Raw genomic sequence first — 27,170 nt, forward strand, 5'->3', positions numbered from 1 at the left:
TTTTTAGAATGTCACTGCGCTGTCCAGAACGCTTCCCTTGCACCCGTAAGTTGTTCTTACTGTCAAAGTGAAAAGGTCGAATCAATTTATAGCCACGCGAAAAATACACTCTCACCTATCTCTATATATTTATAGATACAGATATGCATATATATATACGGCTTCTCTGTGTGTGTGTGTGTTTGTGTGTGTGTGTGTAGGCAAAAACCTATGTATTATAGAGTTCTGTTTGTGATGGGGTCTAGCGGCTTTTGTCTGTCTGTATGTTCTGGCATGTGAGAAGCCACAGCAGATAATATAGGGCTAAGAAATAAGCTCTAAAATTCTCAATCCCGTTTGACAGGACTTCGCCTTTCAAAGGTGATTGTGGTCAAAGAAACTACAATGGGAAGAAGGATAACTTCCTCATTGGGCATGCTTAGAAATGAGAATGGCTAAATACGAGTTATTCCCCTTTGCTGCATGCTGATCAGGCTGTCTCCTGCTTTGTTATGACTAGTACAGTCGATCTTTCTCATGTTGTGACTTGCTTTATTTTCACATTTTCGGTATTTAAAACAGCAAACACACACACACACACACACACACACACATACACTGAAGAAGTTTCCATTCTGATTCGGTTATTTTATTTGGTGCTATATGTTTGCTTCACATTGTTTCTTCTTTTACATTGCTTGAGGTATCCCAATTCGCTAAACACATCCATAATGCATGCATGGCTCATTCGAAAGAGGGCAACTGAACAACTGATGCCCAATAGCAATAAATACTGAACAACTGAACAATAAATAGCAATAAATGATGACAGCGCCAAGTTTTTAAGTACAAAGTGAAATCCTGTGACTGGACAAAGGCACAATTACAAAATACAAATAAAAAAATCGAGGCTCATTTTAAATTAAGTTCTCAGCTCATGGGGAAGCATAAGGTGACCCTAGAAACCGAAATTAGGAGACCTCCCGCCCCCAGGGCAGACTACACAAAACAAGAAGAGCAAACGCTCGATCGAGTCACTTTCGCAGTTCTGAATATTATATGAGGCATCAGATGGACAGGAAGAAATTGCTATTCACAACACAATGAGTCACGTTCACATAAAATTTGAGCCCGGTCACTTTTATAGTTTCCGAGAAAAGCCCAACGTTAAGTTGTGTGTTGCCGAACAGAAAAGGCTAGTTATCTCCCTTGTTTTTCTGATAACGTTCGTAAAAGGCTACAGATGTAAATACTTTGATGTAAAGAATAATCCTACAAAGTTTCAATCACATCCGATGAACTTTGTCAAAGATATAAAATGTCTAATTTTTCCTTTGACGCTGACCTGTGACCTTGAAAAAGGTCAAAGGTCAACGAAACCATCGTTAAAGTGTAGAGGTCATTGGAGGTCACGACTAAACAAAATATGAGCCCGATCGCTTTGATAGTTTCCGAGAAAAGATATAAAATGTCTAATTTTTCCTTTGACGCTGACCTGTGACCTTGAAAAAGGTCAAAGGTCAACGAAACCATCGTTAAAGTGTAGAGGTCATTGGAGGTCACGACTAAACAAAATATGAGCCCGATCGCTTTGATAGTTTCCGAGAAAAGTCCAACGTTAAGGTGGTGTCTACGGACGGCCGGCCGGCCGGCCGGTCGGACGGCCGGCCGGCCGGCCGGACAGACTAACACTGACCGATTACATAGAGTCACTTTTTCTCAAGTGACTCAAAAAAGGGGGGGGGGCTAATTTGTGAAAAAGTATAAAAGGAATCGAAAACTGTATACATGTATTTAGTTAATACCCCAAAAATTGTATAGTATATACAATGTCAGACCCTAAAGAAAGTTTGTTAGTCATTGCTTAGGCAAAACAAAGCAAAATAGCCTGTTTACGGTATCCCGACCAACCCTATTTTTCTAGACCAACCCTAGACTTTTTTTTTTGGGCATTTGGAGAAAAAGAAAAAGAAAAAAAAATCAATTTTGTTCCTGTTTTTTTGCAAAATAATTTAAAAAGATGGTTATAAAAAAAAATTAAGAAAAGCCGATTTACCGACCCTCTTTTTGTGTGCCTATGTTACTGTAAACAGACTAAAAGGTACATCAGAAACAACACACCAGGGAGGGTCCAAAATTGTATCAAAATATAGATGGTAGGGAATTCAAAATAAAAAAGACAATAGACAAAACATGTACTTCGGCTCATAGAGCCTTCTTTAATTTTTGACTCATTAAGTCCATGCTCCGAGAGTCCTTTTTTTAATTTTGAATTGCCTACCATCAATTTTTTTTTATACAATTTTGGACCCTCTTTGTACGGAGAGAGTTGGCAATTGTTAATCACATTCTCTCATCTCATTGACTCTCCTTCAGCTCCTTGGTAACATGCGTTCCCGTCTCTGCCAGGATTGGACACAGCAGCAGATAACCGGTAAATATGTAACAGGCATAAATGGCAAAATAGCTCGCCTCGCCTGATAATATATGAGACAACTGTTCTACTACAAAGTCTTTCTTGGGAGGCTTGGCTAATTTACTCGCTCGTTTTACACGGGGTTCCATCGTTTTCTTTTCTAATCGGAAAACCTTGCTCCTCAGTTTGTTGACCTTCTGCCGAAGTTCCGCTTCATGAGGGGATGGGGAGGATGACGACTTTGATGCTTTACATCCTATGTCCTCCAGGATCGCCTGAATGTCATCTAAAAAAGAAAACACACATAAAATAACATAACCATAACAAGTTACAACCTGGAAGAAATTAAAACATGTGTAATTAAATCACAAAATGAAAATAAACAATAGCGTAGGAAGGCAGGCCAGAAATGAAGTGTGTTAGCAACTATGGATACGATGTGGAACAATGATGGAATTGACCTTGTTTGGTACTGAATGGGTGAGGCCATTAGAACTGTACCCACGGAATACGCCCTATATAAGCTTCATATTGATTGATTGATTGATTGATTGATTAGGACAACAGTACCAGGTAAACTCCTCACACACCATGCCTCTTTCTTTCTTTCTTTATTTGGTGTTTAACGTCGTTTTCAACCACGAAGCTTATATCGCTACGGGGAAAGGGGAGGGGGGGGGGGGGGGGGGGAGATGGGAATAGAGCCACTTAATTGTTTCTTGTTACACCATGCCTCTAACAGGATATGTTTCCCATCTTTACGTGTTGGAACTACAGGTACAATTTCATCCATCCATGCATCCGCCCTATACAGCTTCTTCTTCTTCTTCTGCGCTCGTGGGCTGAAACTCCCACGTGCACTCATTTTTTTTGCACAAGTGGAATTTTACGTGTATGATCGTATTTAGGCAGCCATACGCCGCTTCCGGAGGAAGCGTGCGGGGTATTTTTGTGTTTCTAAAACCCACCGAACTCTGACATGGATTACAGGATCTTTTTCGTGCGTACTTGGTCTTGTGCTTGCGTGTACACATGAAGGGGGATAAGTCACTAGCAGGTCTGCACATAAGTTGACCTGGGAGATCGGAAACATCTCCACACTTAACCCACCAGGCGGCCGCGACCAGGATTCGAACCCTCGACCCTCCGAGTTAATAGACCGACGTCTTACCACCCCGCCCGTCACCCTATACAGCAATTATCAACTATGTAATGGATGGGTTTAAACATTTTTTGATGTCAGGGTGTTCTTCATGGTTAAAAATCTCTTACCTGGTTGAACAATTTGTGCATCAGGCGACAGGTCGGTGCTGGCTTCATTTGTAGCTACCCTTTGCGATGGTGGCTTCCTCCCACTAGCAACCTGCAAATGCACAGCTCTTTAACTGACAAACTCACAACCAACACCCAGTCACAATGAAACAATTCTCCCAATTTCATGGCATTGGTCTTAGGCCACACAAAAAAGTGTATGTTTCTCGTAAGGCAAAACAAAAAATAATCTGTTTACAGTATCCGGACCAACCCTATTTTTTTCCCACCGGCCCTAGACTTTTTTGGGGCATTAAAAAATGAAATTAAAATATTCAGATGGCTAAAATACAAAAATAAAAAGCCGACCTACCGACGCTATTTTTGGGGGGCCTATGTTACCTTAAACAGACTTTTTTTGTGGCCTAACATGACTAAAGGTGGAGATTTTTTTTCTAAACTTTTTTTTTTAAACCATCTTTTTAACTTATTTTGTTGAAAAGCAGGAAAACAATTGATTTTCGAATACCCCTTTTATTTTTGAAAATGCAAAATAAAAGTCTAGGGTCGTCAGGAAAACATAGGTAGGGTCAGGTGACCAGAAACATACAACTTTTTTGTTGTTGACGCCGACCCTATACTTTTTTTGCCATTTGGGGCTGTTTTTTGGCAAAATAAGTTCATCATATCATCATAATCAAGACGTCGATCCAAAATAAGTAACTTTTTTTTGTTGGCCTTATCATTTTTTTGCGCTAAATGCAAACAGGCATTATTTGATGGGAACAATGCTGTTTTTTTTCAATTCTTACATCAGCCTCAAACTTGTCATTACTCAGCCTGCATTTAATAGTGTGCTTCATTGGTTTGCAAAAACCTAAAACCAATAAATAAATAACCTTCGGTGGTGGATTGGGCACTGCAAACAATGTCGGGACAGCATTCCACACAAGTGATCCTCTCTGCAGGATTGTTTTACTGGTTGGCCTCAAAGTGATCAGTACAAAGCTTGAGACCTTGAACATCAGCTGGCTGCAGCTTTTCAAAGTCCTCTCGCCTTGTGAATTGCATCCATATTCTGCACCTAGTTTGACAATAAAAACAACAATGTTATTGTTAAACTAAGCAAAAAGGAAAGACAAAAAAAGCTAAATCAGATCTTCAGTCTAAATCTAACGCTCTGCCTGAACGCAAAACGGATGAGTGATGTACCTTTGTACTGTAGTTTTCCCGTAAGCAAGGTTTGATAAAGGTTTCGGCAAATATGCCCACGGGTAGTTTGTCATCAAGTGTAAACTGTTGTTTTGTACTGACTGCTGACTCACACTCACAGTCGTAAGTACAGTGTACACATGCACACACAGGTACACACGCAGACACACGCGTACATAGTACAGCTAGTACAGAAATCTCAGGATGAACCGATCCATGCTATGTTTGTAATATTTCATTTGCATATTAGTTCTATAAATACTGTAGTATCATGATTCATAGCAGACAAAAATGCCCAGAGACAGTTGGCTTATCTGAGTGAGTTGACTCGAGCCATTGCATTCTCATTCTGAAGAAGGTAAACCTGATGAAATAATCACTGCACAACCCACCTTTTTTCTTCTTTAGGGAACTTGTGGAAAGTTTTCCCGAAGCAGCTCTGTTTGTAACGGGCGTTCTTGCAACAAAAAGCCGAGCACAATTTACCACCACCTCGCACGCGATCGGTACCTACGCGATCCGCCATTTTGTTTTCGCCGTCAGCATGTAACTAGGGACGATAACCCACAAACACTTTTTCGCATTTTCTTCGCAAGTTCCACGTCTTCCTTATGTACAGTGTTTGTTGTGGTGAACCGCCACGCTGTCTGTCTCCGCGCCGTTCACCCCAAATTCCCGTTTCTGAGAGTGACTATTTTTAGAATGTCACTGCGCTGTCCAGAACGCTTCCCTTGCACCCGTAAGTTGTTCTTACTGTCAAAGTGAAAAGGTCGAATCAATTTATAGCCACGCGAAAAATACACTCTCACCTATCTCTATATATTTATAGATACAGATATGCATATATATATATACGGCTTCTCTGTGTGTGTGTGTGTTTGTGTGTGTGTGTAGGCAAAAACCTATGTATTATAGAGTTCTGTTTGTGATGGGGTCTAGCGGCTTTTGTCTGTCTGTATGTTCTGGCATGTGAGAAGCCACAGCAGATAATATAGGGCTAAGAAATAAGCTCTAAAATTCTCAATCCCGTTTGACAGGACTTCGCCTGCAGAGGTGATTGTGATGAACCGCCACGCTGTCTGTCTCTGTCTCGCGATTCACCCCGGCGAAGCCGGGTATTCCTCTAGTATATATAATATATACACACACACACACATGCCCAACCACAAACACATACACATTTACACACACACCACCCTCAACACACACACACACACACATACATACCAACGCACACACGGACAAACACACACGCGCGCGCGCACACACACACAAACATGCACTTACACACACCCAGACACATACACACATACTGACACATCCAGACGCACACACACACACACACACACATACACACACGCACAACCTTATACACACACACACACTCACACACACACACGCACCACACACATAAAACACACACTAACACACACACACACACACGCACACACACGCAAATACACACATGTATGTTTGTGTGTTTGCGCACGCGCGAGTGTGTGGGTGTGTATGTTTGTGTGTGTGTGTGTGTGTGTGTGTGTGTGTGTGTGTGTGTGTGTGTGTGTGAGTGAGAGAGAGAGAAAGAAAGGGAGAGAAAGAAAGGAAGAAAGAGAGAGAGAGAGAGAGTCAACCGGAAAGCTCAGTACAGTGCAATAGTTTTTGGCGTGCCACCTCTCAGGTACGTTACAGAATGCTCCAGAATGTTCCCCGCAAACTCCCGTTTCCTAGACCATTCTCGGCGAGCGTTCGCAATTGTTACGCTATAGTACCGAGCGCTTGCTAACGCTCGCGAGCGCCACAACAAAACTATGCGTTGCATAGAAAACATTCGCAAACGTTCTGTGGCGCTCTGCCTATGCAACGCACCCCTGGGCCTCCAGAGAGATCAGCCGCACAACCACGAAGCTGCCCATCTTCAATTCGAACGTCAAAATCGGTCCTGCGCTACGGCTACGGCGCTGGAACGTGCAGGACGACAAAGGTAACGCGCACAGCAGTTCAGTCAGACATTCATCCGCAAAATCATGTCTGAGACGCATCTGTCAGATTAGGTGTACATGTACTGACAAATTCTGCAATGAAGAGCTGTGACCCGCAAAGGGCGGTGCAGGAGCCGGTGTAACGCGTTCAGCTTTCCCCCGGCATTCAGCTTTCTGATTCGATATATGCTCGAGACTGAAATGTTGTTTCCTGGTCAAATTAAAGTAGTACACTACTTCAAGGAAGAAAACCAGGTCAGTTTCTTGCAAGTGAAGAAAATCGGTGGTGAAAATGAATAGATTTAATGTCAAAGACGGGTTCAATTGTAGTTCTTGTAACTTTATTCCCAATTATTAATGTCCGTTCTTTGTTTCTTCTGGGTCTGAGTCTGACAGTACTATATTAGAATGTTTACATGTATCTTATTTCCAAAAGCACCCCACTGTTTTTAACTGTTTTGTTGTTGTTACTTCCATTTGTCTCTTTCAATTTTTCTCTTTTGTTTGCAAGAATGCTTTTAACTTCTTTTTGGGACAATGGAATCCCCTTTCTAAGCCCGTCAAAAATGTGAGAAAATCAGGCCATAAAAAAAGAAAAATCTTAGAGAAATGTAAACGTGTGAAAATAATCCAATTCTTTCCCATAGTTTACAAATTACTCTTTTAGGAACTCATTTTCACATTGTCACCTACTGTAAGGGAAGCAACCGTGCTTGTTTTCTACAAAAGTAATGTCGTGATTAGTTCCCTTGAATTGTTCCATACAAGTTTCCCACTCTTTCGACGTGCATACAACAGTTCTGTCTTTTTAAATCTATTCAGCGTTGTCATCTCCACGAAAAAAATAAATATGCGTTTGTGAAAATTCTGATTTCATTTTTTTAGTCATTTTTAAAAAACAATATTCAACAAACAAAACAAATCGCGTGAAGCGATATCAACACAGTCATTTTGTCAATTTGAGGCATATTCTTCTCGATAATACACGAGAAAGTAGCATTCTTTGTGCACGAACTGTGCCTACTATTGGGTATAGAAGTTTTAACAAAAATGTGGGTACATACTAACTTGGTTATCATTTATTACAATTAGTCAAGTTTTGACTAAATGTTTTAACATAGAAGGGGATTGGGCACATGTACAACACCTAAAATTTTCCTCGCCAGGTGCTCGGTTTGATATGGACCGCTACCGCTTAACTCGCTATTGCCTGTTTCTTTTTTTTCTATCACTTCTCATAGATTTTTCCTCCACTTTTGAAACAAAAAGTGCCAACTTTGACAACTCTGCTTGCACAGGAATTAACTATTTTGGTTGTCCCTTGTAGCAGACGACATTGTTTGTGTCATATGACGTCACAGTAATGGCGACGACCTAGCTGGGTAAGTAGTGAAGATATTTTGTGATCGAAATTACTGACGTTTATCACAACTGTGACTCAAAACCCGCTGGCGCAGGGTGTGAAGTTTGGCTGCGTAGTTGTGGCTTAGTAAATAATAGTCAATTTTTAAAGATCCTTTTCAATCAGAGTGAGAATTTTTAAGTGAAACGAAGTGGTGTCGATCTAATCCGTCGACCATGTTGACTACTTTAGTGCATGTGACTTTAGACAGGAGATATGGGTTACAAAGTAGGTCACAACAACTTATCTGCTATGTTTAATAATAGAATATACATGTCAGAAGTTCAATGGACTGTACTGGAATCAATGTTGTAACTGAAATCCTTCTTAACCCATTATTTTGTTCAGAAAGCAGACATAATTCCGATGCCGAGGTTATTCTTCATGTTGTAAACAACGAAGTCCACTTTACGTAGACCTATTTTTAGCGTTTGTGGGCAATGCTGCACGAACGTGGATCACTTATGGTTAGGAGAAATGGTTGTCTTCCCGGATCTGTAACATTCTGTACAACTTCTTGAGATTTGGTGAACATGATTTGTGAAGAGTTGTCGATATTTGATTATATACTTTTAATGATGATTATTAATATCCCCTCAGCTGACTTAGAAACTTGACGAAATACAGCACAGCATTGCTGCTACTTCTTCTTACCTCACAAGCGCGTGGGTGTGTGTCAACTGTCATCATCAGGTGCCTATACACCGAGCAAGGTGTTTAAGTTTTAATGATAATAATATCCCCTCAGCTGACTAAGAGACTTGCCAAAATAGAGTTCAATATGCACAGCATTGCTGCTACTGTAATCTTGAACTTTAGTTTTTAACACACAAAAGTTTACCACTGCTACTTCTTATTTTTCGCACACATTTAGTTTGTAGCACTGGTAATAGTATATAGTTGTATGTGAAAGTGAAACTAATTACCCAAATAAGAATAGTAACAGTAGCAGTAGCCTTTGGCACTAGCAGTAGCAATCATCGACCAGTCACAGTATATACCCCAGCGAAGGACAAATCCACCATCTCTCTCGTTATACACACACACACACACTTTACTCCCTCTCTCTCTCACACACATGACACAGCAACACACACAAGGACTGCATGTGCACAAACTAACACATGCACACACACACACACTTGAATTACCTTTCAGAAAGGAAACACTGGGTGGGATTGAGATAGATAAATCAATTGAGACACACAAGTACAAAGAGGAAGAGATTTGTGAGAAAGCGAGAGAGACGTACCAAAAAAAACAACCCAAAAACTACCATGCATGTCTGCGTGTACACACACACACACTCACACACACACACAGTGACACACACATGTATACTTTACCTCTCAAAAATGAAACGGGGCCGAGAAAGGGAAATTGATTAAGACACACACGTACAAAGAGAAAGAGATCATGTGGAAGCGAGAGAGACCATTTATCAATCAATCAATCAATAGGAAGCTTATATAGCGCGTATTCCGTGGGTACAGTTCTAAGCGCTTGTGCATGTGCATGTGCACAGGAGAGCAATTGTTTCTGGACCATTTATAAACACGGGCGCTCACACATGCGCCAGGGATGGACCAAGCGTGAGACAGGGAGGGGCTTCCAACATTTGGCATGGCTACATGTGTCAAGCGCAAAGAGCATAATTGGTCAAGAGTACAGAATAGTGTCCAGTCTCTGTGACATGAGCATGACAAATATAATTTTGTCATAAAACAATCTTTTTTACTTAAATTGGAGCATATAGTTATCTTGATACTTCCTACCAAAAGAAATTTCAAATGGGCTATTTACTGAGTAGTATTTGAAGAAAATGTATTTGGTTTGCATGTAACGGTAACACCGTGACCCTTTCAATCAACATCAACTTAAAACAAATCCAGTTTAATTCCAGGTCTTTATTTAACTTTAACAGCCTGCTACAAGTGTACTTTCAATGATTAAATCATAACAACAGTGTTCTAGTCTGATACAGTATTGAAAACTGCATGTAACTGTTGCATGTACGTAACTTTACACAAAGCAGAACATTTGACTCACAATGTTAAAAAAGTAACATATTTAAGTAAAATAAACAAACAAAAAGTCTTCAAATATGTTAAGCCTTATCTTTATATTTAATTGTAAGAAGAAAAAGTTCATTTTTCCAATTTCTGAATTATGTTATAATGTACCATGCATTTACAACATCAGGCGTTCCTAATTTCAAGGTAAAATGACTAAGTAAATGTACTGTATTAAAGGCTCCTACATTGTCAAGGTATGAAATACTTCAGTTAAAGTATTAATTAAGGTTAAAGTATCCCAACAATTGTTTTACTCGTTTTAATGTATAAAATAGAAAACCTAGCAATACATGCATGTAACATAACACTGTGACCTATCCTTTTTCTTACCCATTTTTCACCAGAAAAAGAAATCCATCCAGAATTAAATGTTCTACAAGTAAATACATAGATATAAACATATTTCACATCCAAAAATGTGAGTCCAAGTGATAAAGGGAAAGAATAAATAACAAGAAAAGACGTATGCAAGTAACTTTACACCAACTAGTGCTATTTGAAGGTGAAATAATTGTTATACAGCCTCTTAATCACTTAAATCGTACTAGTAATTGAAGAAAACATTCTCTTAATATTGAATGACCTATTGAGTGCTTAAGACAGTGAAATAATTGAATTTAAGTGGATTCAGAGCCAGTTTTAGGCAACAAACAAAATATCCCGAATAAGGGAAAGGCAAACATATCCATTCAACTTTTGTTATTACTTCAGCTACACCTTAGTAATCAAAAGAGAAATACTCAAACAAAACAGCAAATGTTAGACAAAACATTGGGCAACAACCAAAAATGTCCCACCAACCAAACTTTGCTACCAACCAGCCTTTCCTATCTTTCAGATTGTAACTAGACAACAGCACAACATGAACTCAAAAACAAACATGAAGCTGCTAACCACAGATGTGGCACTGACAGATGGAATAGAAGAGCCTCTGCATACATGAAAATCAATGACAGTTTTGAAATATTAACAAAACAGCGTTCCACCCACTCGTATTATTTTTTATTGTTTTTGTTTTTTTATTATGGAGGGAATGCATCTAGGCTGGTTGACCTCATGCTAAACAAATACATGACAACAGTACAGCTTCAGAAATCTTAGTGCATGGGAACAAAGGGCCACACATAGAAGTCTGTTTGCTTTCACGCTGTTTCTTCAGGAAATGTACTTCTGCACCATCACCAATGAGGGCTTGAATCTGCAACACAAAATAACAAGAAATTCCGAGGTGATATTCAAAGCGTACCAGTTCCACATAACTAATCTCATGAAAATCATCAATTTGATTGAATTAAACATAAATTACCATGCATGTTAATATATTCGTGTACATTTAAACAAAAACTAGTATCATCGGTACTAAAACAAACAAAAAAAATAAATCCCCAGTGCCTCAATTCTCACAATTTCTTCCTGAATGTATTGAAGTCCTTGTACTCTTACCCCTGGAAATGCAGGTCACAGTATTGTCAGCTGAGTCCACACCACTCTGTTCTGCAAACTTCACTGGATGTTGTCTCAGTTGATAGTGTCCAGGGAAGGAAGAAAATTTAAAAAAAATTAAATGCTGGACCGATGAAACAAACTTTTTTGTGTCCTGAAATAGCATTCCTAATGCTGTTGATCATGTGTGTGTTATGTTACATTGTGATTCAAACACATACTGTTAAAACTCATCCTAATACATAATTATTCACTCTTAGTCTGAAAACACTCACCTTCTTTGTGAATTTTTGTTTTTACCGAGTAAAGTTACATTCAAGCAATAGATTAAGTGGGTTTTTGTTTGTTTGTTGACCTGCATTAAACCATATCTTGGTTGTTAAGCAGCCTTAAAAAAAAAGCATCCACAGAAAAGAAAGAAAAGATAATAAACTATGTTGACGGCAATTTTTACTCATACATGTAACTTAACACCGAATAATCCCTTAGTCTATGATTATGTTTGTGTTATGTGACATTCAAACACATGTTTAAAAAAAATGCTTGTACTAAATGATCCACTCTTTGAACATTATAGTGTGCAATTAGTGTGCACAAAAATGTGAAATTCTTCAAGATACGTTTGAAAGTAACTTTACACAAAACCTATGGTGTCATGTTACATGCAAACACCTTTAATCTATTTTGAAGCATTAAACAGTTTGAAAAGCAAAATTGTTGACTGTTTCCATCCAGTCACCTTTCAAAGTGGGATTGAACCAGTCAATGAAATCCTGAGTTCATCTTAGCAATGCCATTTGAAAATGTCAGTATGACTGCAGGTACATAACATGCATTTGTCGTGTTAAGTTACTTGCATGCACGTTTTTACTGCATGTAACATAATGCACAATTATAATTCAAATGAAACCCAGGAACCTCCCGAGATCCAGCCCTGCGGCACATGCACACTCACTGTTTTCTCCACTACTTTTCCGCTACTGATGTGACTACTTATTGTCTTAAATAGCACTAGGTATTGATCGAGATTTATGCAAAACGGTGCCCATCCCCCCTCCATCCAAACGCTAGTTAGACTGATTTTGATCACACCATTAAGAACAAAATGAATTGAAATATATGTACAACAATATTTTGTTACATGGATAATTAACTTCATTTTTGTTCATTTGCAAGTTTATGTAACTTGTAAGAAAAAAACATTTGTCAGGCCTCACTGGTCATATAAGTTATAACTAGACCTGTTTTTCATGTTGATTTTTTTTTTCTCTCACTGTGTTTGGATAAAATTAATAGCTCCCGTTCACGCATGCATCTGCATAATATGTGTACTGCTTAAGCGATAGAGGAACTAGAGACACTCAGTTCACAGACAAATTTCCAGACATTGTACTGTGACATTATAGTAATAATAGTGAGTGTGACACAGTGACCCAAAAGCATGCATGAGCACCATGTGCACAGGAGAGCAATTTCTGGAACTACTTTCACTGTTTCAGGCATGCATGAGAGGCACAGTTTTCAACCCCTGAGAACAACTGTTCAACAAGAGAATTGTTTACTGAATGCATTGATTTATGGTTCCCTGCCCGGGGCTGGGCCGCTATTGCGCGGGGCCGCTATTGCACGAATCTAACCCTAACCCTAACCCTAACCCTAACCCTAACCTTAACCCTAAAGATTCGCGCAATAGCGGCCCCGCGCAATAGCGGGCCGACCCCCCCTGCCCCATGGCTGTGTGACTGATACTGATAGGGCTGAACTCTGATATGAGGTTAGGGTTGTTTCCTGCAGGGATCATTACCACTGTGATCATTATGCCGTGACATGGTGTCAGCTTGAAGCTTAAGTTGGGGATGAGATGAGACATGGTTACTGTGTGGGGTGGGGCATTAGTATTGTAAATGAAGATAAATGAAGACAAGAACTTGAAGAAGAAGACAGAGCTATGAGGACAGATGGGGCCTTTAAATGCATCATTTGTTATGCCTGTCTCCTGTTGAAGTAAGCTTTCATTTTCAGTTCTGACTATTCACACACACACACAACTTAAACGTGTGCATGGAAACTGACTTTGACAACAAGACACATAGACTTACAGGTGTGTGCACAAACACACACACAAACAGTTGGACAGATACACACACACACACACATGCTTATGCATACACACACACACACATACACACACACACACACACACACACACACACACACACACACTTGCAAGAACCAGTCACTTGTTAATTGAACTACCTGAACAGTAACACTAACAGATGGGAGTAGTGGAAGGGAGAGAGGGAAAAACATTCAACAAACAAGTCATTTTGTACTCTCTCTTCATATTAACATTAGACCTCTTCTTCTTTTGAACTCGAAGGAGCAACACAGAACAGCAACGGTTCTTATTATTATTATTATTATTATTATTATGAACATTTGTGCGCCTAATCTAAATATAGCCCTAGGCGCTTACAAAATATAAAATACATAGTGAACATTATACGAAACACAAATCGACAAGGACTCATACACTCACAGACAGGCGCACAGCGAGAACGCGACGCACTCACTCATACCAACTACAGGCACATGCATTCTAGACGGAAAAACAGTCGTAAATAAATAAATAAAGTATTGGATACATAAAGTTTGTTGAGAGAAGAAGAATAGAGCTGGAAAGGGAAGGAGAAAGAAAGAGACAGATCAAGGACCAGCAGGAGAGGGTGATGTGTGGTCATTAACGGACTAGTGAGGGAAGAGGTGTGTTTTGAGTGAGGTTTTGAATGATTGCATAGATGTGGAGTGCCTGAGTGAATGTGGGAGTTGGTTCCAGATGGATGGGGACTGGTAGGAGAAGGTGCGCTGGCCATATGTTTTGGTGCGTGCTGATGGTATCCTAAAAAGGCGGGTGTCTGCGGAGGATCTTAGGGAGCGAGAGGGGGAGTAGACATCAAGAAGGTCAGAAAGATAGCTAGGGGACGATAGATCAAAGTTTCTGAAGCAGAGTGTGGAGATCTTGAACTGAATCCTCTGTTGAACAGGCAGCCAGTGTAGGGTTTGAAGAAGAGGGGTGATGTGGTCATGCTTGGAAGAACGAAAGATGAGGCGGGCGGCATGATTCTGAACACGCTGAAGCTTTTCGATGATGTAGTTGGGAGCAACTAGTTGGGATGTCTGTCTTATAGCAAGACAGACATCCAAGTAAACAGGTCATTTTGCACGCACTGTTCACACACACAACACTTTGGCGACAATTCTTCCTTTGAGGTAGCAGACCACAACAACAACAGTTCTGATCTGAGAGTGCGAATAAACTTGATCGATCGGCTCCAATCAATAACAGTTCAGGGGGAACAGGGAGACTGGGGCGATTACACAAACAGAACTGGAACACACACCACACGTGCTGCACGTGCTCTTATTGATTTCTTTCATGGTGTGCATGCATGGGGGGAAAATTTCTTGCAAACTCTTTCCCGAGGACAATGTAATAAACTGCCATTATTGCTGTTTGTTAAGACAGTTTAGCAGATTTTTTGAGCAAGACATCTTGGGAAGATAATATAGACGTTGTGGTATTGTGGAACTCAGAGGCTGAGTGAGACAAGGGTGGTTGAAAAAGTGGCGTTTAGTGTGGTCGGAGGGAGGTGAAGAAAAGTTTTGGGGTGTTTGTTGTATCTGTCTTTTAAAAAACAATGAGCGACTTGATTATTCCGCACTGGATGGATGATCTGTTTTCCTGCATGGGAGCGGTAGAGTACTATTTTTTTAAAGTCTGGACGACTTTTGTTTGTGGTATGATTCAGCACAATCAGTAGTGGAACAGTTCAAGATTTATTTTTGATTTTTTTTTTTAAAGGTGGATGATTTCTGTGTGTGAAAGATGTTAGCTTTGGACTGCCTGTTTTGAAAGGGGGGGGGGGGGGGGGGAGGAGGGTTGCCTGCACATGTATGATAGGGCACTTGACTCTCTGAGAAAGATATGTTCCAAGATCCTGATTTAAAATTAAATAATTTGATTGTTGTTAATACTAGAACTTTATTTGCACTGGCTCCTCTCTGTCAGTCCTTTTTCATGAGAAGATGCGCTGCTCTTTTTTGAAATTGCATGATCAGTTGCATGCATGCTTTACAGCTATAATCTGTCGGCGAAGACAACACTAACTCTCACACATGCACGCATACAATGATACACACACATTGACTATGCCACACACATTGACTATGCCACACAAAAACTAAGTCTGAACAGACACCGGAAAAAACCCTTAGTTTGAGTTTTTGTTTGTGTCTTTCTATTTCCCACTAGTTTCTGTGAGATTTTCGCTGCTGTGATTGTTATTTTAAACTTGTCTATCCTACTCTGTGTTACAGAGGCTGTTCAGTGAACAAAGTGCTCCGGAGACGCTTTCGGAACAAACGACATATCATCAGCGTACTCGCAGTGAGTTTTATTTTATTTCTTTTGATCAAATCATCATTGTACAGTGAGATTTCAATATTTTGGTAACTAGATTGTATACTTTTTTTCTGTGTAGGATAGCTGTTGTGACTGTGAATGTGTGAGGCCAGGTGTTGGAAGTGTGTGAGCAGTCATTGCTGACTGTGAATGTGTGAGGCCAGGTGTTGGAAGTGTGTGAGCAGTCATTGCTGACTGTGAATGTGTGAGGCCAGGTGTTGGAAGTGTGTGAGCAGTCATTGCTGACTGTGAATGTGTGAGGCCAGGTGTTGGAAGTGTGTGAGCAGTCATTGCTGACTGTGAATGTGTGAGGCCAGGTGTTGGAAGTGTGTGAGCAGTCATTGCTGACTGTGAATGTGTGAGGCCAGGTGTTGGAAATGTGTGAGCAGTCATTGCTGACTGTGAATGTGTGAGGCCAGGTGTTGGAAGTGTGTGAGCAGTCATTGCTGACTGGGAAAAATGAGTAAAAGGGGGCATTTCTGGAGATTACACGTTTAGAAATGTTAGTGTGTAAGATGTTGAAATGAAATAGCATTAACAGTTTAATTAAAAACTATCGTCTGATTTGAACACTTTAAGCAGCATTACCACTCAAAATTTGACAAGCAAGTATTATTTTCTGTAGTGAACTGTAACTGTCAACAATTTAAAGTAATTTCAGATTTTTTGCTTTTTCAGCCATGGACCCCAGCGAGATCAAGATAGACAGCAGCCCTACAGGCAACCAGCGGTTCACATTCTCCCGCACCAGTAGCACCGGTTCAGCTGCTGGTTGTACCTCTTCTGCCTCCTCTGCTCATAACACAGGTTGGTCCCACACTTTGGTTTTCTTAATGGCATATTTGGGTGTTCGAAGGGGTTAGAAAATGTGAGGGAATAAGTGGTTGCAAGCGGTACAGGACAAAGGCATATGAGCGGAACGGCGCGGTGTAGGACTTTAAAAGTTAAGGAACTGATGATTTACGTTATTCTTGATTCTCAAACTATTCAGTGGTGTTCCCAGGCCTAGGTCTTTGGTCATTGACAAGTTCCTTTTTAGCATGACGCATTAGTAGCCAGTGAAACATGGCCAGTCATTAAGTCGACCATCCCAAAGTTTTGACCTGTAGGATGTCTATTGGCCGTCAATTTTCCTACCAAGCTAATAAAGCCAGGACATTTAGACGCATACCCCCCACCCATATCCTGCAGTCCTCCCCCTCTTTCGACACCCTGAGATGCAAGACATGGCTCAGTCCAGTGGGTGCCCACGAGAAGCTCTGGGGGCCGATAATGTCGCTGCGGTGAACTTTGCCCTACGGACCGGATTGAAGAGTTAGCATGGCTGGGAACGTAGAAGAAGAAAAAGAAGGAGCCATACATATTTTCAATCCAGGTCCAACTGACCTGTTCTGCCCTCAGATGCTGGGAACAGCACTGACTATTTACTTATTTTGATTGATTGACGGGCGCAGTGGCGGGGTGGTAAGACGTCGGCCTCTTAATAGGAAGATCGAGGGTTCGAATCCCGGCCGCGGCCGCCTGGTGGGTTAAGTGTGGAGATTTTTCCGATCTCCCAGGTCAACTTATGTGCAGACCTGCTAGTGGCTTATCCCCCTTCGTGTGTACACGCAAGCACAAGACCAAGTGCGCACGGAAAAGATCCTGTAATCCATGTCAGAGTTCGGTGGGTTATAGAAACACGAAAATACCCAGCATGCTTCCTCCGAAAGCGGCGTATGGCTGCCTAAATGGCGGGTAAAAACGGTCATACACGTAAAATTCCACTCGTGCAAAAACACGAGTGTATGTGGGAGTTTCAGCCCACGAACGAAGAAGAAGAAGAAGATTGATTGATTGATTGATTGATTGATTGATTGATTGGTTGGTTGGTTGGTTGGTTGGTTGGTTGGTTGATCAATTTAATGCGATGAACAAACAAATAATGAAGTGTGTGTTGTTTCAGATGACGAGGACAGCGACTCGGGCAAGGCACAGAGTTACAAGGATCGGAGGCGAGAGGCTCACACTGTGGCGGAACAGAAACGTCGTGATGCCATAAAGGTTTGTGAAGACTTATTTCCATTTCGTTATTATCCCATTGCTGAAAAATTCGGGTTGCTTCCTGAAGTACCTCATAGTGGAAAGCTAGCAGCAACAAGAATCGTATTCTAGACTCAGGCTCAGTCTTTTCATCTTATTCTACTGATGCACATGAAAGATACACAAGTTCTTCAACCATGTAGAATTATTGTTTTAAGTATTGTGTCAGTACGTATTAGAACTGAGTTTATTGTGTCCTGTGTGGAATTGTGTCCACAGAAAGGCTATGATGAGCTGCTGTCCATTGTGCCCACATGCCACCAGCAAGACTCGCTGGGATCGCAGAAAATGAGCAAAGCTACCGTACTGCAGAGATGTAAGGTTTTATCTTGATTTGTTTGTGTGTTGGGATGGAAAGTTGGTGAGGCAGTGTGTGTGTGTGTGTGTGTGTGTGAATTTGTTTACTGTTTATTTCATGGAAAGTTGGTGAGGCAGTGAGTGTGTGTTTGTGTGTGTGTGTCAGGCCATTTATATGTGTGCCTGTTGCTGCCATCCTTGTAAATCACAATCTGTTATGCGCTGAAACATTCAGTGAAACATGTGGAACAGAAAGAAGGATCATTTATGCTTGTTATGTTGAGTTGTAGACAGAGGAAATAAAGATTGAATATTTCTAGAGGAAATGATTAGGGGTTGGTAGTTTCAGTAGTGCCTCTGATGTTTACCATGAATGCTGCACTGCAATTTAGAGCAAACGGCCTTCCTCTTTTAATGTGTGTTTGTTTGCCTGTTTATGTCCCTACGTTTGTTTGTGTGTTTGTTTGTCTGTGTTTGTCCCTATGTTTGTTTGTTTGTCTGTGTATGTTCCTATGTCTGAGTGTGTGTGTGTGTGTTGAAGTATGTGCGTTACTCTTTACTATTCACTTTGTATGCGTAGCATGTATGGTTATGGTGCAGATGAATTTCAGTAGTGTTCTTTCTTTTTTCTCAATAGCTATTGACTACATGCAGTTTCTGGGCGGCCAGAAGAAGAAACAGGAAGACGAGCTGGACTCTCTCCGAAAAGAAGTCATGGCCCTCAAGATTATGAAGGCGTAAGTTGAAGCAATAGGACGTACGCAGCGTACAAGTTATGAACACTTATATTTTTGATCATCAATTGTGCAACATAGCAGGCAAAAGGCTGAAAAGCCTAATAGGCCTCTTATGTTATGTCATATGTTGTGAACAGTAAGACCTTGCATGAAGGTCTGGATGAGGGAGTTAGAGGGCTGTCACACATGCGACTGAGTCGCGCGATTTACCCTGTCACACAGCCGACTCAGTCGTAGAAAACAGCTACGACAAGTCTGCGACTCAGTCTCATGCGATTCCCTCGTAGCTTTGAGGTTTAGAACATGTTCTATTCCTGCGATCCAGTCGTCGGTCAATCGCAGGGGCAGAGCCAACAGAGCCAATCAGAACCCGTTGCTGCGGCCTTGACGCCGTGACGTAAAATAATGGCGGACAGTGGCGTACAGCGTCTCTTCGTCGATTCAAAACTTTTTGGAAGAACAGTTTTTTACTCAGATATAAAGGAGACGTTTTAGGCGTGTACAGCGGTTGGAAAACATTAATTGCAGCTGTCTGGGAACTTTATTTCTTGCAAAGGCGTAATGCTGAAAGGAATTTTTCAGAAAGGTAGAGCGACGTTCGAACATTTAGCGTCTGCTCTCGCAAAGCGCGTTTGCCGTGTTTACTATGACACGTCACTTCCGCCCCGCTCGCGTGGAGTTGTCGTTCGCCAGTCGTTCGTCTATCGTTCTTCGTGTGACGGGTCAATGGCCTACGATGTGATGTGCGATCGGCCAAAGACTGAATCGCAAGACTGAATCGCAACGACTGAGTCGCCTGTATGACCGAGGCTTTACTGTGCACTGAAGGGTATGCCTGGGTCTTGTGGTGTAGCTCGAGTTGCCGTCAAGTTTCCCTGGTACAGTGAAACCCCCTTTTAAGACCTCCAGAAATCTGAGAAAATCAGGTCTTAAAAAGGAGGGAGTCTTAAAATGGGGGTAATTTTACAAAGGCTATGAACAGAAAGTCTGAGAAAAGAGGGTCTTAAAAGGGAGGGAGTCTTAAAAGGGGGGTTCCATTGTACTGTTAAACCTGTTAATGTTTGACGAGCAGGGGGAATGATAAGTGAATACCTTACAGGTAGAGTCGAACACCTTACAGGTAGAGTCGAACACCTTACAGGTAAGAGTCAGTTGCTGTTGTGCAGTACTGTTCTTTTCATCTTTACTGGATTCTGAATTTGTTATTGAATTTTTAATTCAGCACAAGTACTGACTTCACTTTCACTTTACTGTGGTTTGTCAGTTTGGCTCATCGTCACTTCAGGCAAAACGTGAAGACCTTTGCTGTTCAAGAATGTAACATGAGTTGTTTTTCTGTACTGTGACACTGTCAAGAAAAAAGAAAAGAAACCAAACAACAACAACTCAAGAACACTGGAGATATACTCAGAGTTTGAAGTTAATTCATGTTCTTTTTCTCATTGGAGTAAATGTGACTTTTTGTAGATAAACCCCCGCGGGTTAGGGGGAAGAATTTACCCAATGCTCCCCAGCATGTCGTAAGAGGCGACTAACGGATTCTGTTTCTCTTTGTACCCTTGTTAAGTGTTTCTTGTATAGAATATAGTCAATTTTTGTAAAGATTTTAGTCAAGCAGTATGTAAGAAATGTTAAGTCCTTTGTACTGGAAACTTGCATTCTCCCAGTAAGGTAATACATTGTACTACGTTGCAAGCCCCTGGAGCAAATTTTTGATAAGTGCTTTTGTGAACAAGAAACAATTGACAAGTGGCTCTATCCCATCTCCCCCTTTCCCCGTCGCGATATAACCTTCGTGGTTGAAAACGACGTTAAACACCAAATAAAGAAAGAAATGTAGATAAAACTTAATGGCTGCCTAAATGGCGGGGTAAAAACGGTCATACACGTAAAAACCCACTCGTGCTAAAACATGAGTGAACGTGGGAGTTTCTGCCCATGAACAAAGAGAAGATTGATGATGTCAATTGTGTACCTTTGTATCTTGCAGGAACTATGAACACATTGTCAAGACTCACCAGAACACACCGGTGCATGGCCAGAACCAGGTTTCAGATGAAGTCAAGTTTCAAGTGGTAAGTGTCTTTTTGTACAACGTGCAATTTAGACAGTTGTGAGGCATTTGAACAAAAAGAGAACACAACAGTAAGCAGGTTTAGTGCGTTCTTAGTCAGTATTTCGGCAGCAACAAACTGTCTTCTTCAGGATGGTATGAGGAAAGTACGGAATGACGGCATGTGATGTATATACAGTCGACTCCGGTTAACCACTTGCCTGCCTTAGGACGGGTATACCCGTCTTCACCGTTCCGGGATTTTCCAGAAGTGCGATGTCACTGCTGACACAAAAATAGCAGCCAATGGCTTGGTAGGATACCTCATTCTCATGAATAAACATAAATGGTGACGCGGTTTTGCGTCTGAAGGCTATTTTCGGCCTTGGCGACAGGATAGGGGAGAGAAATCTCGACTCGTCAAAATGGCAAACGGTGGAAGTCGACCGGGCCCTAGTAGGGAAAAACAAAGCCGGACTGACGCTACAGGGGGTGCAAATGACTATGGATACTGACAGGGGAAGGGGGAGATCTTCTTTCGGACGATTCGTTGGAAACAGGTAGATGATAGTGATTATAATCCTTTCTTGGAGCGAGCAAAACAGCCACCTGTGTTTGATCCACAGGCACCGGAAGATGCGCCGGACTGATTTTTCAAAAGTTCATATTTAAACATCATTATAAGCCAAACTAATTATTATTTCCATGATTAGACACTAAAAACAGATTCTTGGTTCAATTTCCCTTAAAAATAACATAGGTTTTACTTAACTACCTACTGCCAGTTTGAAACTAGAATTTTTTGTGAATTATTACACCCCGAACTCCAATATTCCCTGGCAGTCAGGAATGCACATACGCAAGTTTTGATTGGCAGCGTAAGGGTTAATCGGCCACTTTTGGGACTGACTGAACTATGGCCGATTATCCGAAGTGGCCGATTAACCGAACATTTTAACACATAACTACGTATGAAGAAAAGATTCGGTCCCAGGGAAAATTGGCCGATTATCCGGAATTGGCCGATTATCCGGATGGCCGATTAACCGGAATTGACTGTAGTACGTGAGGTTGTGAGGCATGTAAGATAACACATTCTCGAGCTAGAGATCTTTTCAGGCGAAGGAAAAGTACCTCCAAAGGTCTGGAAAAATAAGGCCTTTTAAAAGGAGGGAGTCTCGAAGTGGAGGTACATTTCCAGACAATATGTAAAGAGAATGAAAGTAAAATGTTGAAACTAACTAAAGTGAATTAAAAAGTGATTTGGAAGTCCAGTGTACTGAAGTGTGCAGGATGGAACTCAGAAGACATGGTTTAGAAATGATCCTGTTATACGAATAACGGTAAAAACATGAATCCGTTGCTAACGTTTCGAAATTCAGAATAAAAAAACATGGATGTGTTTGGCTTTCAACTGTGTGCAATTCATTAAGGAATGGATCCAGCAATGCTCACTACACAATATTCAAAATATGTGGTGTTTGTTTTTCAGTTTCAGCAGATCATGGATGTCCTGTTTCACTCATTCAACTCCTCCATATCTGTGGCGAACTTTGCTGAGCTGTCAGCCTGTGTCTTCAGCTGGCTGGAAGAGTACTGTAAACCACAGGTAGGTGATTTCTCTAACCATATCTGTGGCGAACTTTGCTGAGCTGTCAGCCTGTGTCTTCAGCTGGCTGGAAGAGTACTGTAAACCACAGGTAGGTGATGTCTCTAACCATATCTGTGGCGAACTTTGCTGAGCTGTCAGCCTGTGTCTTCAGCTGGCTGGAAGAGTACTGTAAACCACAGGTAGGTGATGTCTCTAACCATTTCTCTCTCTCTCTTTCTCTACCTCTCTCTTTTCTTCACTCTCTCGTCTTTACGTTCAACCTCCGCCTCGTACTATTCTTGTGGCTGATGCATACGTACTTGGAAGGAAGCATTGTTATTATGTAGATATGATGGTGTTTATTTTTTGTATGATGTATGTAAGAATAAAAAAATAATAAAAAAAATAAAAAAATAAAAAGTGATTTGTCCACTTGCTCACTTCCCTTTCTTAGCATTTCATGCAGCAACATTTGCCTGATAATAATAATAATAATAATAATGAGGATATTTGTATGGCGCAAATCTTAAAACAGTTCTAAGCGCCTCACAAAAACATAAATCAATCTATTATTCTATACACAATTCCAAATCAAATAATAATACACATCCAGATTTAACTATACACTTTATAAAGATTTGTTGTTGTTGTTGTTGTTGTCTTTACACCTGTTCCTTGTCCCATTGTGCTCTCACACCGCCCCGTCCCTGCACTCACTGCTCCAACCACCTCTGAATTTCGTTCCGCTGCCAGACTTGTCGAATTTACAGACGCTCCAGGGGGGGATGTCGGGTTGCTGCAGTAGGCTACCCTCGGAAGATGACACTGCATTTCTGCTGAGTCACTTCGACAGTGTTCAGTAGTGGGTCTGTCCCGAGTTAACGGACGCAGCCCACTACCTACTATGCCCCATACTAACGACATTGACTTTTAAGTATACACTTTATAAAGATTTAACCCACATAATGATTGAGATGGAACCAAGAAAATTTGTTTTTCAGTGACTTGCATGTTTGCATTGTACTCATGTTATTGTTGGAATGGTTGGATATAGCATGCATGAGTTTGTAATGAATGTGATATAGGCAGACAGCAGTATGTGGGAGTATACACACTTACATTTGATATGGATTAAAATAAAGTAAAAAACAAAAGAGTTCTGTACTCACCGACACAAGGACAGCACAATACAGTACGAATTTTCGCTTATGAAAGCTTCATCAGGATCACAAACAAACACAAAGGGCAACAAAAAGCAAAAGCAACACGTAGAACGAACAAGGTTTGGATGGGAAACACAAAAGGGCTAAAATGTTCAAAAGTGTTGAACTTTGTAACATGAACAAGACAACAATGAATGTACTGATGAGTATAATTATTTCCATTGTTAACACTTTCTAGTTCTTCTCACCTGCAGCCTCTTGTTCCTTACCGTTGTAACATGGTTTTGACAAGCCTCTTGTTCCTTACCGTTGTAACATGGTTTTGACAAGCCTCTTGTTCCTTACCGTTGTAACATGGTTTTGACAAGCCTTTCCATCATTACTTTTCCACTAAGATGTTTGAATAAGAACAAGAGACTGCAGGTGAGAAGATCAAGAAGAACACAACAATGAACATGAACTGGCCAAAACACCAACAATAAAAACACGAATAGGACCAGTATGTCGAAACCGGTCCTATTCGTGTTTGTATAGTTCGTGTTTTGGTGAGTTCATTTTCATTGTTATCTTGTTAAGACGTTTGAAACATTTTCAGAAAATGATTAGAATTAGCTGCCCCTTTCCAATGAAAAAAAGTGTGTTTTATCAGCGTCTTTTTCTCTTATTTGTGTTTTTCAGTCTCTCCGCGAGGCGGTCATGACCATTCTGACTCAGCTTAACAATCAGCTGACAGCAAGCCAGTAGCCAGCAATAGGATGCCCATCATCATTTTCATCATCTGTCATCCACAACCTATGCCTTCTTGAAAACTGCTGTTTATGAGTGTTCATCCTCCAGTATCTTGTATAGAACTTGTTGGTTTTCATTTGTTTTGGTGACCTCTTTTTGGAAGATGTTGATTGCATGCACTGCCTTCATCACTCTCCCCCCCCCCCCCCCCCACCCCCCCTGTTTTGTATCACCCCTTCATGAGTTTTGACCATTTAGCATTAACAAGCAGACGTCATTTGAGTTCATAAAGCGTGCATCTTCATATCACATTTATTAATCACCATCTGCTTGGGTTTTAATTTGTACTGTCGTGATTTGTGCAGTTATTACTCTGGTTTTCATTTCAAGTCGATCAGTTTGTGGTTTTACATCCTCCGTCATAATTGTACGGTTAACACTCTTATGTTGTTCATTTATGTTTTGTCACCATTTGTATGTACAAGGATCTGGTTTTCTTTGAAAAATTGTTGTAATGTTTTTATAATAGATACATTTTGTGCCCCTTTCCTCAGCTTTATCGGCCATCAACTACCTTACCAACTCGCTGTTTAGCTTCAATCATGTGATACACTGGCCCAGGGGTATTTAGGCCAACATGAGACTTTTTATGATTTTAAGTAAATTTCAAAGTCCCCGCTGACAGGTTTTTGTTCTCTGTGAGTCAAAATCAGCACTAAAAAGTAGGTATACTAAAAACCATAGCATTGCTCACTATTTGACATTTCAGTAAATACATGTAGGGAGATTTCAGAATATGATGGCTTTAAACTGCAGTATACTTTTGTGTCTTGTGTGAGTAGCTTTTTATATTTACTTTAATTTTATTATTTGTATGGCCTGCTGACCTCAAACAAGCATTGCCAAGGCCTTGTGACAACTTCACCCTTTTTTGTCCACTACAATCATCAGCTGGCTTTTTATTTGAAGCTGCTGTGTTTTTTAATCTTTTATGGTGAAATCTTCATTTTACTTTTGTTGTTGATAAGATCAAAGGACAATGACCAAGGAATGTAAGTGCTCTTAATTATGAACATTGAAAGAGAGTACCAATTCTCCTTCTTTTATGATCATTATATTTGTTTGTTTATGCCAGCAATATCCAACAGCAAAGCATTGTGGCGGCAAGTTTGAAAGGCCGACAAGTTTTCCAGCAGGTATGGCGTTAACTGGAAATTGATGACATTTTATTAGTTTGAATCTGAAAGTAACAGACAGGAAGTCAGCGACCAGCCAGGCCATATGGTTGATGTTTATAGACCCTATCGGTGTTCCGAGATCTCTCAAGCTCTCGCAAACTTTAAAGCATGTGGTACAGCAATCTCGTGCGAGCTGCGAAAGCCGAGGTTCGAAGTTTCTCGCAATGTTCAACGCATAACAAAAAGCGTGTCTCGTGGATATCTCGCGAGAGCTGCTTAGATACTGAAAAGGTCTAAATTGTGACAGATGTTTTGCTTATTCATTTAATCTACTCATTGTATCAGACTCGATTCATCTGTGCGCAGTGCGGCTGGTTTCAGTGACGGCCTGGATTCATACTTTTAGAGAAATATTGGGTTTAAAAAATAGGCAGCGTACTCACTAGTTTTTTTTACTTATTAGTTCCTACCAAGCAGCCTGTTGCTTTGGGTGGTTTTAAAAGTGTGGATTATCACGAGTTGTTCATGCAATTAGACAATGCTTGCTTTTTCAGATTTCACTGTGGATGTTGCATCATGTACATATAAAGATTATTTGCTTCATGGATGTCCTGTGCAATGGCTAATCACTGCAAAATTTGCGACATCATAGATGTGTTAATTCAATCAAAGAAGAAAATGTGCCGGTTGACATTTTTGCTAAATTTAAATGGCTCTTCCACAGGGATGAGGAAGTGTAACAGATTGAAAGGAAATGATTAATGCACAACTGTGCTCAGTGAATATAATAGCAGGCTTTTCTGAAAGTGTCCGAAGTTGTTGCAATTGATGTTTATTTTGTTCAAGGCCCTGAAAAAGCGCATTGAGCTGTAGGGGAGCAGAAATAATGTTCCTTTTTTTGAGAGGTTGACTTTGAAGTAAAGTACATTGTAATGTAAAAATATTTTTGTGCAAGTACATATTGCAGGGGCAAGAATCATGTGTTACCTGTGAGTTAACACAAAGGGCTTGGTTCCAATATAATTTTACAATAAGAACATGTGTTTGGATCTTACTAGTTGTGTGTGTGTGTGTGTGGTAAACAATGGATACACTTTGGATAAAAATTCACTTCAACAACA

General features: G+C 40.6%; 2 protein-coding genes and 1 long non-coding RNA gene across 3 annotated transcripts; 1 reads left to right on the forward strand and 2 right to left on the reverse strand.

Annotated features, from left to right (window-relative positions):
* Positions 1 to 612: 612 nt before the first annotated feature.
* LOC138947108 (uncharacterized) lies at positions 613 to 5,462 on the reverse strand. The gene is made up of 3 exons (XM_070318557.1): positions 4,546 to 5,462; positions 3,668 to 3,758; positions 613 to 2,681 (listed from the first exon to the last, which is right to left on the reverse strand). Exons 1-3 carry the CDS (start codon positions 4,669 to 4,671, stop codon positions 2,338 to 2,340), a joined length of 561 nt encoding a protein of 186 aa, XP_070174658.1. The 5' UTR covers positions 4,672 to 5,462; the 3' UTR covers positions 613 to 2,337.
* Positions 5,463 to 8,099: 2,637 nt separating this feature from the next.
* Positions 8,100 to 27,086, forward strand: LOC138947120 (max-like protein X). The gene is made up of 9 exons (XM_070318567.1): positions 8,100 to 8,219; positions 16,135 to 16,204; positions 16,898 to 17,026; positions 18,165 to 18,262; positions 18,521 to 18,617; positions 19,236 to 19,335; positions 21,326 to 21,410; positions 22,881 to 22,997; positions 24,821 to 27,086. Exons 3-9 carry the CDS (start codon positions 16,900 to 16,902, stop codon positions 24,884 to 24,886), a joined length of 690 nt encoding a protein of 229 aa, XP_070174668.1. The 5' UTR covers positions 8,100 to 8,219; positions 16,135 to 16,204; positions 16,898 to 16,899; the 3' UTR covers positions 24,887 to 27,086.
* LOC138947109 (uncharacterized) lies at positions 10,132 to 12,740 on the reverse strand. Its single transcript, XR_011449551.1, has 2 exons — positions 11,758 to 12,740; positions 10,132 to 11,512 (listed from the first exon to the last, which is right to left on the reverse strand). It is a non-coding gene; the product is annotated as an uncharacterized lncRNA (long non-coding RNA).
* Positions 27,087 to 27,170: the final 84 nt, after the last annotated feature.

Source organism: Littorina saxatilis, linkage group LG14 (genome assembly GCF_037325665.1).
Source record: "Littorina saxatilis isolate snail1 linkage group LG14, US_GU_Lsax_2.0, whole genome shotgun sequence".
NCBI classification, from domain to species: Eukaryota; Metazoa; Mollusca; class Gastropoda; order Littorinimorpha; family Littorinidae; genus Littorina; species Littorina saxatilis.

Excerpts from the sequence above, each read along its gene's own strand:
- LOC138947108 (XM_070318557.1), bottom strand. The coding sequence starts at position 4,671 with ATGTTCAAGGTCTCAAGCTTTGTACTGATCACTTTGAGGCCAACCAGT. Across the intron at positions 3,759-4,545 it reads TGCCCAATCCACCACCGAAG|GTTGCTAGTGGGAGGAAGCC; the intron begins GTTATTTATTTA and ends GTGCATTTGCAG. Across the intron at positions 2,682-3,667 it reads TGCACAAATTGTTCAACCAG|ATGACATTCAGGCGATCCTG; the intron begins GTAAGAGATTTT and ends TTTCTTTTTTAG.
- LOC138947120 (XM_070318567.1), top strand. The coding sequence starts at position 16,900 with ATGGACCCCAGCGAGATCAAGATAGACAGCAGCCCTACAGGCAACCAG. Across the intron at positions 17,027-18,164 it reads CTCCTCTGCTCATAACACAG|ATGACGAGGACAGCGACTCG; the intron begins GTTGGTCCCACA and ends GTGTTGTTTCAG. Across the intron at positions 18,618-19,235 it reads AGCTACCGTACTGCAGAGAT|CTATTGACTACATGCAGTTT; the intron begins GTAAGGTTTTAT and ends TTTTCTCAATAG.